At 41.2% G+C, this 19,795-nt stretch overlaps 1 protein-coding gene across 6 annotated transcripts in view; it reads left to right on the top strand.

Annotated features, from left to right (window-relative positions):
• The window catches only part of KALRN (kalirin RhoGEF kinase), a 963,226-nt gene that overhangs the window by 625,133 nt on the left and 318,298 nt on the right, over positions 1-19,795 (top strand). For all 6 annotated transcript variants that reach the window (XM_072616710.1, XM_072616706.1, XM_072616705.1 and 3 more), the window contains exons 20-23: positions 5,510-5,625; positions 6,311-6,433; positions 14,444-14,626; positions 17,173-17,291. In XM_072616710.1, the coding sequence (XP_072472811.1) occupies positions 5,510-5,625; positions 6,311-6,433; positions 14,444-14,626; positions 17,173-17,291 (541 nt within the window). The remainder of the gene's footprint in view (positions 1-5,509; positions 5,626-6,310; positions 6,434-14,443; positions 14,627-17,172; positions 17,292-19,795) is intronic.

Genomic DNA, 19,795 nt, shown 5'->3' with positions numbered 1-19,795 from the left:
CTACCATTCATCCAACCACATTTAGGGACAGGGACTGTACCTATGATTTCACTGGCCTAGAAAACTCCCTTTATCAATGCAAATTGGCACTTTCTCTGCAATTTATAGTCATAGAAAGTTGCCCGGGAAACTCAGAGGGTAGGTGACTTACCCAGGGTCCCACAACCAGTGTGTGTAGAGCTGGACTTAAATCTGAGTCTTCCTAACCTCGAGTAGAACTCTCCATCCATTATGCCCCACTGCCTCTTGATCTAACCCTCCATGGGGCATGCTCCAGGCATGTGGAAAAGCCATGAAGTAGGTGGATGAACAATTAGACTTATGCCATCCCTATGCACTGAAGAGGTATGTCCTTGGTGATGAAGAGCTGGGAAAGAGATTTAATTTAACCAAAACAGCTTTTACTTTCCCCTAGGTGGTAGTGGAGCAGTAAGTGGCACCACACTGCACCGAGTGCCAGACCTGGAGTCAGGAAGACTGACTGAGTTCAAATCCAGCCTCAGACACTTCCTAGCTGCAGGACCCCAGACAAGACACTTAACCCTGTTTGCCTCAGTTTCCTCATCTGTAAAATGAACTAGAGAAGGAAATGGCAAACCACTCTGGTATCTTTGCTTCCCCCCAAAAAAAAACCCAAATAGAGTCAGATATGTAACAACAACAACAAAAACGTGGTGGTGATATGGGGCAGGGCAGAGTTAGAGAATGAGAAGTGGAGAAAGCGACAGTGGCATTGAAAAAGTTTCAGAAATAGGCTGAAATTCTGATTAGTGCCCTGGCAGCATGGGGCAGTGGCTAGTCAGCCTTGGGAAGATTTTTCTGTTCACCAAGTTGACAGAATGAGTAAATGGGTAGCCACGTAGCCATAATGAGCAGAAGCCTCAGAACGGGAGAGATTTGTCCACCCCTAGCCGCACTGTTCTTCAGAATCTATTTTCTGGATATGCTTTTATAGAACAGGGGCCCCAGCAGGGAGTTTACATAAGGCTGCCCCCTTTCCCTCGCTCATCTCAAAATATATGTCCAATTTCCTAATGCCCGAGTAGTGGGAGTTTCCTGCTGTGTGATCTTCGGGGCTCTATCTGCTGAAGAAACGTGAGGACAAGCTCTTAGGGAGAGCAGGGGCATTGTATGGCCTCAGGGCAATGGCAGAGATTGCTGACCATGTGAAAACTGTCAGAGAGAAAGATGACTAACGTCACAAAGATTTCATAATGCTCTGAGTGGGCTGAGGAATGTGTGTGTTCCTCCTTCGTTGTCGAAGAAGACCATGCCATCAGAGAAATAATGACATGACTTGCACTTGACTTTGTTTTGAGTGAGGAAGAGCTGTGCAGGTCACCAGCCTCACTTCTCCTCCAGAGTCATCTGAATCCAGTGACCAGATATTCATCAGGATGACTGGAGATGACCCAGGATGAGGCAATTGGGGGTAAGTGACTTGCCCAAGGTCACACAACTAGTGAGTGTCAAATGTCTGAGGTGAGATTTGAACTCAGGTCTTCCTGGCTCCTGCACTGATGCTCTATCCACTGCACCACCTAGTTGCCACTGGGCTGAGGAATACACAGACAAGGAAAGACAGAGGGTTGATCTCGAGCTGGAAAGATTCTCAGAGGCTATTTAGAGGCAAGTAGATAATGTAGTGGATAAAGCACTGAGCCTAGAGTCAAGCAGTCTGTCTGTCAGTAAGCATTTCTTGAACTCAAGAATATTGACCTGAGTTCAAATCCAGCCTCAGACACTTACTAGGTTTGTGACCATGGGCAAACTACTTAACTTCAACCCCAGTTTCTTCCTCTGTCAGACTGAGGTAATAGCATATTTGTAAAACACTTTGCAAACCTTAAAATGCTTTATAATTGCTAGCTTAATTATCAGTAGTTTCATTGTCTAGTGCAGCAATAATATTTATTAGCTGGTTCCTCATGTAATGGATGGGGAAACCGAGGTCCAAGAATGTTAAATGACTTGCCCAAGATCACCTGGGTGATAAGTATCAGACACAGGATTAAGCCTGAATCTTGTGATTTCAGAGCCAGTTTTCTCTTATCAAATTAAGAGGAAACTGAGTTCCTAGCCTGAGGGAGCTTCCAGACTAATGGGAGAAAGTGCTCTTGCCTCCAAGGAGGGTTCAGTCAAATAAAAGAGATAAGTCCTGTGGGAAGAGGACAATGTACATAGGATCCATGTCAGCTACTGGAATTGTCATGAGGATGCTTTGGATGAGCTTACAAAAGATGACCGTACATCCCACCTTTGCTTGTTGTTCAGTTGTGTTCAGCTCTTTCTGACCCTCTTTGGGGTTTTCTTGGCAAAGATACCAGAGTTGTTTGCCACTTCCTTCTCCAGTTCATTTTACTTATGAGGAAACTGAAGCAAACTTGTCCCAGGTCACACAACTAGAAAGCATCTGAGGCCAGATTTGAACTCATGAAGATGAGTCTTCCTGACTCCAGGCCCAGTGCTCTGTCTAACTACGCCTACATCCCAACAGTTTTATTCAGTTACAGGAAAAAGTCATTTTATCCACTTGCAAAACAGTCCACAAAACATCAGATAGAAGAATAATGATTTTTTGAAAAAAAAAGATGAAAAACGTGAGAAAATAACAACAGCTAACAGTTCTATAGCACTTTAAGGTTTACAAAGCAGTTTACTTGTATCATCTCATTTGATCCTCAAGTAACCCAGCTGCTCCAGGTGTCATTATCCCCCTTTTACAGGTGAGGAAACTAAGACTGAGAGAGGTTAGAGGTTACCTGCTCATTGGCATTCAGCTCAGGAGCACTGTCCTGCCCTTGGGAAGCATCCAGTCTAATGAACAGGGCAATGATCCTATCCCCAGGGATCTCTCAGTCAATGGGAGAGAGAGAGTGAGTGAAAACTGAATCAGCCACAATATATAAATACAGTCACTCTGGTCCCCGGCTTGTGACTACAGTGCAACTCTTCTTTAGCATGGAACGTTCATAGTACAAATATATATATATATATTGCTAGAATTAATATGCTGTCTTACGGTGTTGGTTCAGCTGAATTAGTGGACTGTTTGTCCTGTCTCATATAAATGGCATGGAAGGGGGAGAAGGGAACAAGGGCCTACCTTGTGCAGGCATGGTGGACCAGCTGTAGAAATGCAACCCAGCCTATTCCATAAACCAGAGTTCTCAGGTTCTTTGAATACTGGCATTGCAGAGTTTAGGTTCTTTGTAATGCACCACAGTAGAAGGAAACTTTGGGTCTATCGGAGGTAGTCAGGTGGAGCAGTGACTAGGGCTCTGGATCTAGAGTGAGGAAAACCTGAGTTCAAATCCCACCTTGGACATTTACTGACTGTGGGACCCTGGGCAAGTCACTTAAACCTGTTTACCTCAGTTTCCTCACTTGTAAAATGAGCTGGAGAAGGACATGAAAAAACTGCTCTAGTATCTTGGCCAAGGAAACCTCAAATGGGGTCATGAAGAGTCGGACGCTACTGAACAACAATTGAACAATATTTGTAAAACACTTTCCAAACCTTAAAGCGTTCTATAAATGAGTATCATCTAGTCTGAACTCTCATATTGTAGATGAAGCAGACTGGTGTAGTGGGAAGAATGTTGGCTCAAGAATTCAAGAATCTTGGTTAAATTCTCACCTTTGACACTTAGAACTTGTGCGATCTTGGGTAAATCTTTTAACCTCCCTGAGTCTCAAATTTCTCATTTATAAAACGGGGGAAATTGGAGGGGAGATACGCTAGAAGGTCTCTGAGGTCCCTTCCACCTCTAGAGCAATGATCCTATAAAACTGAGACCCAGAGAGGCAGATATAACATTGCTAGATGGAAACTTTGATAATTTAGTTCAGAGATTCTCAGACTTATTTGGCCTATGGTCCCCTTTTCAAAGAAAAAAAAATTACTCAGTCCCCCCCTGAAAAATCTATCTTCTTTAACCCTTTAATGTTTTTTTAAATTCATGCCATTTTAAAAATATATAAACAAAGTATATTTTTAAAATGATACATCTTTAATAATTTATTGTAAATTTGTGGTGTTTTTTCTGCATTGAAATTTTGATGATGCATTATATCATGTTACTGTACAGTATCATATTGTAAACAAGTCATTACACAGACATTTTCCTACTGATACATGCTGAACTTCCCAACATTGCGCTACACACTCACCTGCCAACACTTACTTGTTAAGACCTGTTGGTGGTCTTGACCACTGATGGTTTATAAGATGCATTTTGTTTATTTGGAAGATAATGTAATCACTGCAACTTTATTTCTATGACGTAACAGATGAAACAGGTACAGATGTTTTTTCAAATTTCTCTTCTCTTCTTTCCTTATTCTTTCACAACCCCTTCATTTTTATTTAATGCCTCCAAATTGCACCTGAGGCTATTGCCACTACTGAGCCCCTGGATCATTCCAGCACCACCCCCTCAAGCAGGGGCAGTGTTGCCCACTTTGGGAACCTATAATAGTCCAATCTATATTCTCTTTCAAATTCTTATCAATGAAATTGAGTCAATCACTCCTTTAGTAGAAAGAGGACAAGAACAATTCCTCTGGACTCAGAGAACCTGGGTTCAAATCCTAACTCTGACACTACTTGTGTGACCTTGGGCAAGTCATTGATCTTCTCTCAGCCTCAGTTTCCTCATCTGTAAGAGACTTACCCTAGATGGCCTCTAAAGTCTCTGGTCCTCAGTTTCCTTATTTATAAAATTGAAGAGATTAGACTTGATGGCATCTGAAGTCCCTGAAACAGGTAGTCACTTATTCTTGAGAAAAACTGATTCCCTAATGTGGTGCCCCAGAATACACTATCCCTCCCCACAGAAAGGAAGCATACACATATATATTTATTACACACATATGCAAATATGTATACACATGCATATATATACTTGCTTTTATATGTGTATATACATATATTTACTTCTATATTATTGAATATAATATATTATTGATTATTCTATTAAGTTAATATTAAATAATTAGGATATTAATAAATAACATAATAGTAAAATATTTAAATTGATTATTAAATTAGCACATATTTATATAATATATACATATATAAATTCTAGGTGGAGAAACTCAACACATATGCATGTACATATCTCTATCACATTCACCTCCAAATTCTAGCTCCTCCCTCTGTGATTTCCTTTTTAGCTCCATAAGTCCCCAAGCTGTGGTTTCTTGGGATCACAGGATTTATAGCTAGAAGAGACTTTAGAGACCATTTGGTCTGTCATTTTGCATTATCCAGAGTAGTCACAAGAATAGAAAGGAGGAGACCCAAGGCTCTAACTCAGACCCTCTGGCACCAAAGCCAATGTTTTGTTTTTTTCCCTAACACACTGTGTTCTCTGCTGCCTGTCTATGTCTCCTGGACCAGGCCATTGGCAGGAAGGTTCTTTGGTGGGCTAGGTTCTCTGGCCACTGGAAAGAGTTCAGAATGGTAGTTTTGGTTTGGCCTATTCTGTTCTGCTCTGCCCTGCAGCCATCTTGAGTGAGCTTCTTCAGAGGGAGAACCGAGTGCTGCATTTCTGGACCTTGAAAAAGCGACGGTTAGACCAGTGCCAGCAGTATGTGGTGTTCGAGCGCAGCGCCAAGCAGGTATTCCTAGAGCCTGTCCCTTGGGCTGGGAGGTTCAGGGGACCCCTCTACCCCCTTCCACTCCCCCTCTACATAAATCAAAGCCTGAGAGAACCCACAAGAGACTCTCTAAGGCAAGAGGACAGGGAAGAGGAAGATGGAAGGCAAGGGCAGCTGGCTGGAAGGAGGAGGAATGTATGTAGGTGGTCATTTTTAAACTCACCAACAATATTAACTAAACATTTTGTGTGTAGAGCCCTACTTCTGAGGGTTTGAGCCTAAAAGGGGAAAAGACTATCTTTTCTCTTTGAGAGTGCCTTTAAGGAGTTGAGGGAGTCCAAATTTAAGTAGGAAATCCCAGATGTGGTAATTTGTTTCTCCAATACAGAGCAGCAACTCTTCTATAGCTTAAAATCTTAGAGTTGCCTAGGGTACTGAGAAGTTAAGTTTAAGTGACTTATCCAGGGTCACACAGCCAGTAGATGTGAGAGGTGGGATTTGAACTAAGATCTTTCTGCCTCCAATCTATCCCCTAAAGAGAAAGAACAGAAATAGTCAAGTGAAAACAAGTTAGCTAACAGCTTAGCAGTGCCTGTTAACATTTGTCAAGTTCTATTATATCATCCAGATAAACCTTCCTTCTGGTGTATTTTCCTCCTGAGGACTGGCTTTTTGAGGGACCTGGGGGTGTTCTTGCCTCCCACAGGCACTCGACTGGATCCAAGAGACAGGCGAATATTTCCTCTCAACACATAACTCCACTGGGGAGTCCACAGAGGAGACTCAGGAACTGCTGAAAGAGTATGGAGAATTCAGGGTGCCCGCCAAGGTATGGAGCCTCCAGACTTCCCCATCCCAATTCACTCTAGCCCTTCCCATCCCAGGGAGGGAAGAACACATGGCCCAAGGAGTCAGAACTGTAATAGATTGGAGGGATTAGGCAGGGCTTTGTTCCAGATGGCTAGACTCAGAGGAAAATGGACTTAGAAGACATTATGATAGCTCTTGTGTTCCTCCAGCGATGTAGAAACAACAGAACTTCACACATAATTAGTAAGAATTAGTTGAAATAAAAAGGTACTAGATGACAGTCTGAAGTAAGCTTCTCCCTTACCACACCCATGTCTACCTGAAGTCTCTGTCTTCTAAACCATCCAATGGAAAGCCCACTTATAAATCTTGCCTTGGGTACAGTTGTGGTACTTGTCCCCCAATTCCTAGTTACAGCTATTCTGAGAATAGATCTGTTTAGCAGTTAGCCACAGTTACCAGGGAAACATGGTTGGAATCAGTTCCTTTGGGACCTGAATTACAGCTGTTGACTAGAACGAGTCTGTTCCTGCTTTCTTAATGATTGGCTCCTGCCTGTTCTGTTTCCAGACACCCACCATTGTCTCTTTAACGATTATCTTGGCTCCTACATTTGGCATAGTCTTTAGGCCAACTAATGTAAGGAACTGCAGAGACCCAGGGGAAGAGAGGTATCCTATATTTCAGAACACATATTCTCACATCTGCATGTAATGGTACCGTATGCCTGCATAACTACTGTATATACTTCCCCCATTTGAAGGGCTAATAACTGTGGATAAGCTCACCAAGCAGGAGAATTCCTCATTGATAAGCATTCCCCCCTACTTCTGCCTTGCCTTCTTCCCCCAGCTGAGGCATGTTGAGGTCCCTAGAAAGTAGCCCCACTACACACTTGTACCAAGTAGGATGATGCTAATGAGAGGCAACAGGACTAATCTCCCAATTTCATTTCCATCTGGAATCCCAGCCAAGATTTGATCTCAGGACTCATGAGGCTTAAGTGCCAATCCTCTCTGTCTCAAATTCAGGTCTCTTCTCTTTTATCTCCCCTTTCCTCCACCCCACACCCTGGGCTCCCTGCCATGTGAGGAGACTCTCTTGACATCAGTGCCAAAAACAGCAGATGGAGACCAGCCTGCTCTTCCTAGAGCTGTATGAGCTACCTCTGCAGAGATGAAGAATGTCCTGGAAGTTAATAGGGTACATTTCTCTCCTAACCCATCCTCAACTCTATTTACTGCCCCTACTGATAACAGGAGCAGTTTCTGTTTGGGTTCTGTCCAAGAAAGCCCACAGTTCCCTCATGAACCTGAGATTTCTTGCCATAGGAAAGTCCGAGTTATCTGTATAGCTCCACAATCTGCTTTGTACATCATTTATAGCTGGTATCTTATCTGACAGTGTCTTTCCACTGCCATGTAGCTCTCTCCCTGTCCAGTCTCCCACTGTGGGTAGGTGTGAGATCAGAGAATGTAAATTAATTTAGATACCAATGAGTCAGACATCACACTTTAAAATTTCATGTAATTCTCCAGTAGAAATGACTTTTGTGTGATCCCAGTTGAGACTATATTCCTCTCCATTGGGAAGAATAAGAGTTGACCGAGTCTACAGTGTTAAGGCCCATCCTGTTCTCACTTGGATAAAGGAGGGCAGAGATGCTTTACACAGAAACCCTCATGCCTAGATTCCAGAATAGAGCCTGGGCAGCAGCACAAGCCAGTCCTGTAGGAAGCTATAACAGCAAGTGAGTGAAATGGAGATTTGGCAAATTACATGATCAGTTAATAGGGATTGAGACTAGCCAGTGATTTCATTGGTATGGGGAACCCTTCAGGTGAGGAAGCTTTGTCTACCAGAGCAGGTCAGTACTTTCTTTTGTGTTCAGTCCCTTCTCCGTAACTTAGTGACTTATCTAGAAGGTAAAGATGTTACTTAAACTTTGCTAATTTGTGTCCAAGAACACAAAGATATAATGTCAGAATCTAAGGCCAGTGTTTTATCTACCACATCATGCCGCTTCTCAATTAGTACAAATGATTAATTAGGTTCATCTTTACTCCAAATTTCCTCTCATATCCATCACCACCTTCCCATTCCCACCATTCTAAGTTTAAGACTCACCATCACCTTGTCTTTACTGCTTTAATCAAGTTAGTCCTTTACCCCAGAGCTTTCCATTCCCTTCTACTTGCAAGAGAAAATTGAAATTCCTCAACAGGAGGAAATCCTCTACAAGCTAGTCCTTACCTTTCTTTCCAGCCTGATCTCCAGTTTCTTCCTTTTGCAAGGGAAGCTTGCTTTCAAGCTAAAAATTTCCTCTTGCTACTCTCAAAACACAGCAAATGTTTCTTGAGTAAACTTGTATTTTTCTGCCTCTATATTTTCGCTTTCTCATTCCTAAATGTCTGCCTTTCTTACCAAATTCCTCCCATCCTTCAGCTCAATCACATTTTCTGTGCATCTTTTCCTGATATATCAAATAAATGTGATCTCTCCCACTTTTTAAAATCAAATGGTACTTTTCTGACATTTCTGAGTCCAGTTGTACCTCCTCTTAGGTGACTTGAGCCAATGAATGTCTGTTGTTTGAATGAAAATGTTTGAACCTACCCCCAAATATCAATCCATCGACATTTAGTAAGGACCTACTATATGCCAGGCATGATGTCAGTTGCTGGGAGATACAAAGACATAAACCAAACCCTTCCTGACCTCAAGGAACTTACATTCTGTTGTTACACATTACATATTTAGGTAACATACACATACATCTAGATACACGGTGGAAGAGGGATTAGATCTATGATTTCAGTGGTTTGGAGAACTCCCAACCAATGCAGATTCACAGCACATAGTCTACAGAGAGCTGTTCAGGTGCTGAAAAGTGAGATGATAGGTTCATTGTCTATCAGCCAGTACGAGTCAGAGGCAGGCCTTGACTGCAGTTCTCCCCAACTCCGAGGCCAGCTCTCTATCCATCATGACATAATTCTTTCTCATAAAATATTTACTTATACAAAACATTTGCCTCTGAGTCCCAATACAGGATGGTTGGCTTTCAGTCCTTCGTTCCATTCCTTCCCATTTCATTCAGTTCAATCAATATTGATTAGGTTCTATTGTATGCAGAGCACAGAGTGTGATAGGGCTAGAGAGACACATTGTGCAAACATGAGCCCTGCTGCCATCATAGAACTTACCATTTACTGGGAACATAAGCCATATACATAATAATCATAATGCAAAGTCCCACATGATCAGCTAGTGAGGTAGCTCAGTGGAAAGAGTGATGGATCTGGAGTTGAAAAGACACAGGCTTTGTAATTCTGGGGCAAGTCAATTAACTTTAGTCTGTCTCAGATTCTAGTAAGCAATTATTTCTGTAAAATAGGAGCAACTAGTTGTTGCAGTGAATAGAGTTCCAGGCTTAGAGTCAGGAGGGCCAGAGTTCAAATTGAACCTTAAACACTTAACTAACTGTGTGACCCTGGACAAGTCACTTAACTTTATTTGCCTTGGTTTCCTCATCTGTAAAATGAGCTGGAGAAGGAAAGGGCAAACCATTCTAGTATCTTTGCTAAGAAAACCCTAAATGGGGTCACAGAGTCAGACACAACTAAACAACAATACATGATCAGAGCATTAGAGGTCCTAAAAACAAGAACTCAAAGAGCTTCCAGGGACCTTCTTGTAACTAGGAGGACCTGGGAAGGCTTGGGGAAGGATATGTGACATTTAAGTTGAGCTATAGAGTTTATATAGCAATTCAACCGGAAAGGAGGGGGTGAAAGGATATTCCAGTCATAGGGAAAGGTCTGAACAATGAAAAAAGCAGGAATGTGGAGGGCATGATCTGAAGGAGAGGTTCTCAAAGTGTTGTCTTGGGAACCCTAGGGAGTATTGGAGAACCTTTCATGGTACCCTTGAAGTCAAAGCTATTTTCTTAATTAAGCTAAGACATTTTCATTTCTAATACAATAGTTATCAACCAGTGTAAGCATGTAAACAAAAGTAGGGGTAGAGGATCCTCAATAATTTTAAGGGGCTCTGATACCAAAAAGTTTGGGAACCATTGGTCTTAAGAATGGTTTAGTTTGACAATAATGTATTCATTCATTCATTCAGGAATGAATCTATTAATTCATTGCCTGAGAATATTTCCTATTTGCAAAGCACTATGTCAGTATTGACTACAACAAAGTAAACAGCTGGTAAGTGTCTGAGGCTGGATTTGAACTCAGGTCTTCCTGACTCCAGACCCATTATTCTATCCATGGAGCCACATAGCTACCTTTGCTACCTTTGAGGGATCCTAACACTGCTTAAAAGTAACAGGCCTAGTGTAGGTGAGAAGCAACACTGTATAGACTTCTACAAACTTGAAAATAGAAGCAAGGAAGGAGCATTTGGGTGAGGATGAGAGAAATAGAAAAAAAACTATTCTGTGGGAGTTGCTTTCCTAATATAAATTATGAAACTTGCAGAAAGGCAAGCTATATACTGATGAAGAATTCAACTTTTCTGGCATTTCTAAGTCCAATTCTGCTCAAAACAACCCATCTGATGAATTCTTGGCTAGCCCAGCTCACAATTTAATATCCAACAGGAGAGGAAGCAAGAAGGGGACTGCTTTTCTGGGCTTAATTCTAATGAAGAAAGAAAAATAAGTTAGCAATGTAAAAATGACAGGAACCATGGGAAGAAGATGATTGCTTCATCCTTGATCTTCTGGTAGCACAGAATGGGAAAAAACGAATATAAAGATGTGTTCTAGGCTTAGAAAATTCATATTTTAAAGCCTCAGAGAAAAGATAGTTATAATCTCATTGCTAGGATTTTATTCCCTATTGGGGAATAATTCTTTTTTAAAAAATGAATCTTACTACATAACTACAAATAATTATAATGAGAAAAAAGAAGTCTCTAAAAACCCAATGTGGCTATACCAAGAGCTCTCTGATGAACTTCTCTTTACAGAGGTTATTTGGAAGAGAGAGTGAATGACACATAAGCATGGAAGCAGGTGAAAGAATGGCATTATCTCATAAAAATACTTAGAGCTAATTTAAAGCCCCAGATGAACTGAGGCTTGTACAAAGTGCCCAAAGGGTCATTTGTGTATGCTCAAAGTAAGAAGCAAAATCAAGACATGAGAGGAACTACTTTGGGAAGACATTGACTGGTGCCAGAGAGAAGACAGAATGCTTCTCCTATTGACCACCTTCTTTTTCAACAAGGAGAATAGTCTCAAACTAGGAAGTACAGGGGGAAAAAATGGCTTAGAAGGGAATTGAAATTCAGGAGAGTTGGAAAGATAGCACACCTAGCCACTTTCATCATACTCCAACTTCTAGGCATAAACAAATTTTTCCCATGATCCTGAAGGCACAATTGTGCTGATTTTTCAAGAGAAGGAAAGGATGAGACCTGGAAACCAGAGACTGATAAACTTTCTGTCACTCCCTGGCAAAAAAAAAATGAATTAAATTGTTTGTGAGCATTTGGGCAAATCCTTTAATTGGTTACTAGAAGCATAGGTTCACCAAAAATGGCATGCCGCACTAACGTCATTCCCTTTTTTGACAGGGATAGTTTGCTGATTCTCTAAGAAAATATCATAAATTTTGAAGTTGTTTAATTTAGCTCTATTTTGTTTAAACTTCAGAGAGATTTTTTCTTTCTTTTTTTTGTAGTTATATCTCTAGCACTTAATATACTATGCACATAGTAGGTGCTTAATAAATACTTATTGACTTTTCATATTTTCCTAGTTATCCTCAGGGTGAGGATGGTGAAATGTGGGTGAAATGAGAGTGCTTTTAGGAAGACTCAGAGCTGAATGAATAACATTACATAGGGTGTTAGTTGGTGATTGTATGCCAACCTAGAAAGAGCCCTCTTACGAATTATTGTAAATCTCCTTCCTTACCCCATCCTGATCTACATTTTTATTCATGACTCAGAAGAAGAACTAGATAGAACAATGATCAGATGCTGAGGGAGGAAGCAGACACCAGAAAGGATGTGATTAAGTTTCCTGAATATCTTGACATGATGGGATGTAGCATGGAAACTAACAAGATTAAACTTAGCTACAATTAATAAATGCAAAGTCCTCTAAGGAGGATTTTTTGAAAAATCAACTGCATCATTCAGGACTTCAGGTGTTAATTTTCCTGTGGTTTGACTGTTCCTGAAACTCAGGCACACTGACTCCAAGTACAAGTAAAAAGTCGGGTGCTCAAGGTTGGGGTGTCTAGCTACAGGACATAAGAAGTTACAGTAGCACCTGAGGATTGGCAGGAAGATGAAAGCATTATATGTAAAAGTAGATTGATCTTTATTATCTCAAATACTCAGACAGATCTGTGACCGCATCAATGTGGATATGTCTTCCAGCCATGTAGATCATAACCCCTCCATGAATGCCCACCCTATGAGACCCTTTTGTCTTCACCTTTTCATAAATTTACCCCATGAGACCCACACAAATACCACCCCCCCTTGACATTATGAGAATGCTAATAGTGAACACAAGCTGCGCCTTCATTATCTTTCATTCTTGCTACGTGATCAGTACATCCTCTTCTTTGCTCCTCCATTTCTCTGATGTCATTTACTTCTTCTTTGTGATTCCTTCAGGATGATGTCCTACAGCCTGCCATGCCCCCTGCTCTCTGCTGCCCCTCAGTTGTCCCTCAATATCCGTTCTGTGGGGAGTATCTAGTTAGATGTTCTATGACTCGGTGCCAAACAATAATCCTGAAAGATAATTGATGTTAAGAAGATGGCCCTTTAAGGTAGAAGTCTGGAGTCATTAAAGAAACTTGGAACATAGGAGTTCTTTTCCTTTTTCCCTAATTATCTTTGGAAATAGATGAATAAGTCATTTTGATTATTATAAATACCTAAATTAACTATAAAGGACATATGAAGAAAGATACTATATCCAGAGAAACAACTGATACATAGAAGTATGTATAGAATAATTTTACAAAAATTTGTAATTTTTTGTGTCTCATGGTAGCCATTTTTAGGGTGGGGGACAGAAGAAAAGAAAAAAGAAATTTACATGATAACTTTATTATATATTTAAAAGGAATTGCAAGGAGTACATAATAGATCTGTTGTTTCATCTTTTTAAATATACTATGTTATGGAGATGTTTGTTTTATTCCATAAATTAAAAATAAAATAGATAACCATCGAAAAAAAGAAACTTGGAGATTTTCCAAAGATACCTTGATTACAGCAGTTAAAATTCTTGTAAACTTTAAATAAATATGATACTCAAGAGGATCTGCTTGGAACAGACTTAATAAAAATATATTTTTCTTATTTGACTTGTTTAAGTTTTAATCCTTAACCTTTCTTCTCCTTTGAACCAAAGAACTTCAGAAAGTTTTTCCCTCCCTCATATTCAGTTGGTTATCACTGTAATCAAAACTGCTGTGACACTTCAGGACTCAGTTCTTAACTTTGACTTTCTCTTGTTTAGGAAAATCAAGTTGTCAACTACTCTGGGAAACAGGTTATACTCTGAGGCGGGAGAGGATTAGTTAGGATTCATAGTACAGGAGATGGTCACATTTCTAAGGCCATCTTCACACTGACAATGTGACAAGACCCTAAAGTTCCCATCCCATTGGGGCTGGCATTTCTCTAACTCTGGTCCTTGAAGATTCCACAAGGCACTACCTTTGAAATCTGATGGTTGATATTTTCTATCATGGGAATACACCAATGTGCATAATATTTGAAAAGTCCTCATCCGTATCATGTTTCTAGTTCTGTGACTTACCCATGACTGGTGAAAGGGGAAGGAGAGGTTTGGACGGGGAGGAAACAGGTTGTCTACCCTAATACACTTTTGGAAGAGGATCGCTTCGTTTTTGTTTCTGTATCCCTAGGACTATCATAGTGACTGACACATAGTAGGTATTTCATAAATGCTTGTTGCTTGCCTGCTTGCTTGATCAAAACTAAATTAATCCTGTAACATGGGGTCATCTTTTGGGAGCAGCAAACTAAGGAGAAAGTGAAGCTTCTGATTCAACTGGCTGACAGCTTTGTTGAAAAGGGCCACATCCATGCCACTGAGATCAGGAAGTGGGTGACTACAGTTGACAAGCACTATAGGGACTTCTCCTTGAGGATGGGGAAATACCGCTACTCACTGGAGAAAGCCCTGGGAGTCAACACTGAGGTAGGTGCAGAGGGGCCACATCATTCTTTCCCTTCCCCCTCCATCATTTCAGTCCTGTCTGTCACTTACAACAGAATACAAACTACGTCCATGTTGTACTTGGCACCCAAAGATGAGTTTTCTGACAATCCACTGTGCATCCACACTGAGTTGGATGGATTACATTGAGCCAGATCTACCAATGCATTTGCATGATGGCTGACCAGGGTTATTGGTGCTTTTTATGGCTGTAGAACCGAACTTCTCTCTGAGCCAAGTTAATTGACCCCCCTTGGGAACTGGACTCATAATTTTGGCCTCATTAGCACCCTACTGTATTCAACTGATCTAGATATGAGCTATCAAATTGCTATGGCTCCAGCTGTGGTGGAGGTTGCCCTTGTCAGATACTATTTGTGTGAGGGTCCTAGAGACTGAATTGTTGAAGATATAGGGCATAGCTGATGGGAATTTTAAAAGAGCTATTTGGGGAAAGGGAAGATAAAGATGATTCTTATACTGTTGTTTTAGGCAGGAGACTCCTGGAACAAATTAGGTCTAGAAGCTATAGTTGGGCTGGGTGTGACAGTGCATACCTGTAATCTCTGCTGTAGAGGTGACTGAAGATAGCGGATCACTTGAGCTTGGGAGTTCTGAGCTCTAATGGATTGAGCCACTGAATGTCTGAACTAAGTCCAGTATCAATAGGGGTAGCCCTGGAAAGGGGGGACACCAGGCTATCTAAGGAGGGTTGAACCAACCCAAATCAGAAATGGAGCAGGTCAAAGCTTCCATTCCAGTCAGCAGCAGGATTGGGCCCTGGAGTGACTGTTGTACTTCCAGCCTATGCAACATAGGGATGAGAGAGACAGAGACAGGGAGAGAGAGGAGTGGGGGGAGAGAATGGGAGGGAGGGAAGGAAGGGAGAAAGGAAGGAAGGAAGGAAGGAAGGAAGGAAGGAAGGAAGGAAGGAAGGAAGGAAGGAAGGAAAGAAGGAAGGAAGGAAGGAAGGAAGGAAGGAAGGAAGGAAGGAAGGAAGGAAAGAAGGAAGGAAGGAAGGAAGGAAGGAAGGAAAGAAGGAAGGAAGGAAGGAAGGAAGGAAGGAAGGAAGGAAGGAAGGAAGGAAGGAAGGAAGGAAGGAAGGAAGGAAGGAAAGAAGGAAGGAAGGAAGGAAGGAAGGAGGGAAGGAAGGAAGGAAGGAAGGAAGGAAGGAAGGAAGGAAGGAAGGAAAAAAAAGAGAAGTAGCTATAGATAATTCAACAAGCCTTGCTAGAGTGATAGTTGTGATGGTAACTGTTCCACTCAAACAGATCCCCAGCATCATTCCTCACACCTGCCCACAGCAGGTTAGGAGTGAGCAGAGAGATGGGCAGCCTCTCTTCTCCTCTGTCCAGAGCAGGCTTCTTATGACTGAAGATGCTAACCTTCTCAGTATCACATTTTGTCTTAAAACAAAAGATGTAGGTATCAGCTTCCGGTAGAGACAGACAGAGCTCTGAATACAAGGGAAAGCAAGATGAAAGAAACAATGAAGAAAGCCAGGGGCTCATGAGGGCAGGATCTCCAGAGCAGAAGACATGAAAATAAATTTCAAAACTGCAGAGCTTTTGTCAGTCACAGTCACAAGTCTGTCACATTTTAATTTCATTTACTTTTAATTTCGTAGTCAAACAAGTCAGCTTAGTTCCCTCATGAGCAATTCTTACAAAAATTATTCAGAGAAGTCAGGGAAATAAAATCTGCTAAAAAGTTTATGGATCACCTGTATCTTCCATTTATCCAGACTCCTTCTGTCATTTCTAAGATGAATGACAGATTGAATTGTCTATAATTAGGGACTGCAGCCAACCAGTTTCTTCTCATTTTACAGGGTAAGCCTGTAATGGGGTGTATTTGAGCTCTTTAGGAATCTCACTCATTTGATTGCAGAATTTGACTAGAGTTATAGGAGAAGAGTTAAGGCAGGATCAGTGTTAGCTGGACACTGAGATCTCACTTCACACTGAACAGTGTCAAGGGAGGTCAGCTCATTTCTTGACCCAGAGCCAAAGACCAAATGCTAACCAACATCTATATCAATTGTGTTTCTTTTTAGTCTTTGCATTGATTACTTCCCTAGGGACGTGAAAGTCCACATGACTAAATTTCACAAATTTTTGTGTTTTATGATCAAGAGGCAGGTTTAATCGAAGTATCCTGTGCTAATAGCTCTGGGCAAGGTAGAAGACCTTAGCAATAGGGTATAGGATGTATTTATTAACCCTAAGAGACAGACATATAATTATTGAATTTGTTCATTTTTTTCCTGCTGTGAGCAGTCACCTGGGCTGCAATTTTTTGTTATGTCAATTTCATGTAGAAAGAAAAGGATTTAAAAATCAAACTAAACTTCCCTTCCAGGGGAGCATTTGTGGACTTATGATTTTGGTTCTGATTCATTTTCTCCTCTCCTTTCCCTGAAAGCACATCACTTTGGCTGTCCTTCCCTTGCCTGTTCCTTGTACCTTTCAAAGGGTCTCTCCTTGAGATATCCACAGGGTAATCTTCTTCAATCCTTCCATCTATAGGATAACAAGGACCTGGAACTAGACATCATCCCAGCAAGCCTCTCAGATCGCGAGGTCAAACTACGGGATGCCAACCACGAGGTCAACGAAGAGAAGCGGAAATCAGCCCGGAAGAAAGAGTATGTGCTATTTGGGCAGCCCCAGCCCTGAAAAGCAAAGAAACCTCATGATAAAAAGTATGCCTTTTCTTTATTCCCCTATCCAGACAGTTACCAAGTTCGGACAAAGGCCAGAGCGCTGGACTTGGAGTCAGGAAGAACTGATTTTACATCATACCTCTGATATTTACTAGCTCTGTGACCCTGGGCAAGTCACTTCACCTAGATCTGCCTTAGTTTCCTTATGTCAGTAAGATAAGAGATTTGGACCTAATGAAAGGTTTCTTTCAGTTCTGGATCCACGATTCTATAAAATGTCTTTCACAGCTATCCATTCTTTTTCATTTCCACTGACATTTGTTTATTCAACAAACATTTATTGAATTTTTTACTTATTCTTTTAATAGGTTTATTTTTAAATGTCTTTTGTTTTTTAATTATCATAATTTTCCCCAGTATTCCTACCCATCCCGTTCCCAAAGAGCTATCCCATATAACAAATGGTATTTTTGTAAAGACAGAAAACAATAAGAAAAAAACCAGCACAATCAGTACATTGATGCAATTTATAACACATTTAGACTTCCATGCAGGAGTGAGGTGAGGGTGTTCTCTCATACCTCTTCATTCAAATCATGCTTCAATGAGCATTGATTAAGTTTCACATTCTATGTTCCTTCACCTCCAAATAATGGTCTCATTTCATATCTTCCAATATTCTCATCACCTCCCCAGCCAGGTAGGATTCTTCTCAGGGTCTGTGCATCCTCTTTGCTGATGATTCCCAAAGCTCTATCTCTACTGCCATCCTCTTCCCTGCGCTCCAGCCCTGGTCTCCATCTGCCTGCAAGATATGAACATGTGGGTCACCAAACCCCACATTGTCATCTCAAACTCAATTTCCCTAAAACTCAATTTTACATCTTTCCTGCCTGATCAGCCCCCTTCTGAACTTCCTTTCTTCCAGGTCTCCCAAGCAATCAGGCTCAAAGCCTTGTAGTTATGTGTAATTTATCCCTTCCCTTCCTTAATGATGGCCAGTCCACCATCCAGTTTTGACAGTCCTTCCTTTAAAATATCTCTTCCCACTGCCATTTATTCATTCAGCAAGTATTTATTAAACTCCTACTGTGTGCCAGGTGTTATTCTAGGTATAAAGGATACAAAGAAAAAAATAGTAGCTTAAATTTTGCCAGAATGCCACTATCACATATTTCAGACCCAGATCACCTCATTCTTAAGTTATTTTAGTCTCCTTCCAGTATTCTTTTTCTCCATTCTCTTTTGCACACTGTTGAAAGATTCACCTTCCAAAAATAATGTTTTCATCATTTCATTCATTTCCTGAAAATTTTCAGTGGCTCCCCTTTTTATAGGATGATTCAAAAACTCCTTGGTCTGGCATTCAAGGACTCTCCACATTCTAATTCTAACCTGCTTATCTATCTAATCTAATGCCCCCAATTCAAATTGCCCACTTCCTCCGGGATGGCCTTCTCGTTGTCCTAAATATAGGCCTCATGCTGTTATCCCAGTTTAGGAGGTCTCCTTTTCTTTATGCAACTTAAGTCCTACTCATCCTTCAAAGTTCAACCCACTTGCTTCATGAAGCCATCCAGATGATACGAGATGATGCTGATTGTTCCACTCTGAAGTTTTGTAGCACTTACTGTCTGTACCATTAGTCTAGTACTTGGTGCCTTGCATTGCCATTAGGATGGGGACAGAGACAACTAGATAGTTCAGTGGCTAGAGCTCTGGACCTGAAGTCAGGAAGGCCAGAGTTCAAATCCAGCCTCTAATACTTCCTGCCTCCTGGGCAAGTCAGTTAACTGCCTTCTACCTTAGTTTCCTCTGCTGTAAAATAGAGAAAATAACTGCACCTACCTCAAAATTTTATTGTCAGGATTAAATGAGATAATATTTGTAAATCTCTTAACACAGTGCCTGGCATATAGAAGATACTTGATAAATGTTTGTTCCCTTTCCCTTTTCCTATCTTGTCTTTCTCTGCTCCTCTGTAATTTCACTGGTATCAGGAACCTGGATGAGGAACTGTCTCTCCCAATGAAAATCATCCCTGTCTCTACAACTTCAAGTCTTGCCGCCCTAGTAGAGATAAAAGAAAGATAAAACAGTGATCCTGTGGTGGCATTGCTAAGGGATACTCTCTCTGCTGATGCAAGTTAGGACCCCTTTTTGGCTTAGGCTCATACCTCTGGAGCTACAATGTGAGAGATCACCTGATTCAATCCCCTCGTTTGGGGGATCACACAGCCAGCGTAGGTCAGAGAGAGGGCTTGAGCTCAGATTCTCCAGGTTCTAAGGCTGACTCTCCAGCCTCTCCCACACTGCCTCTCTTGCACTGTTATTAAAACATTTAAATCCAGTTCACCAAACATTTACTGAGCATGTGGGACAATTGCAAGGTGCTATACTTGGTGCTGCAGGAAGAAAGTTGAGAAAATGGCAGGCCTCCACCCTCAAGTTTAAAATAGAGGGCTGGCAGGGGAAGTATATAACCT

Source organism: Notamacropus eugenii, chromosome 5 (genome assembly GCF_028372415.1).
Source record: "Notamacropus eugenii isolate mMacEug1 chromosome 5, mMacEug1.pri_v2, whole genome shotgun sequence".
In the NCBI taxonomy this organism is placed as follows: domain Eukaryota; kingdom Metazoa; phylum Chordata; class Mammalia; order Diprotodontia; family Macropodidae; genus Notamacropus; species Notamacropus eugenii.
This window is presented reverse-complemented; position numbering and strand designations above follow the sequence as displayed.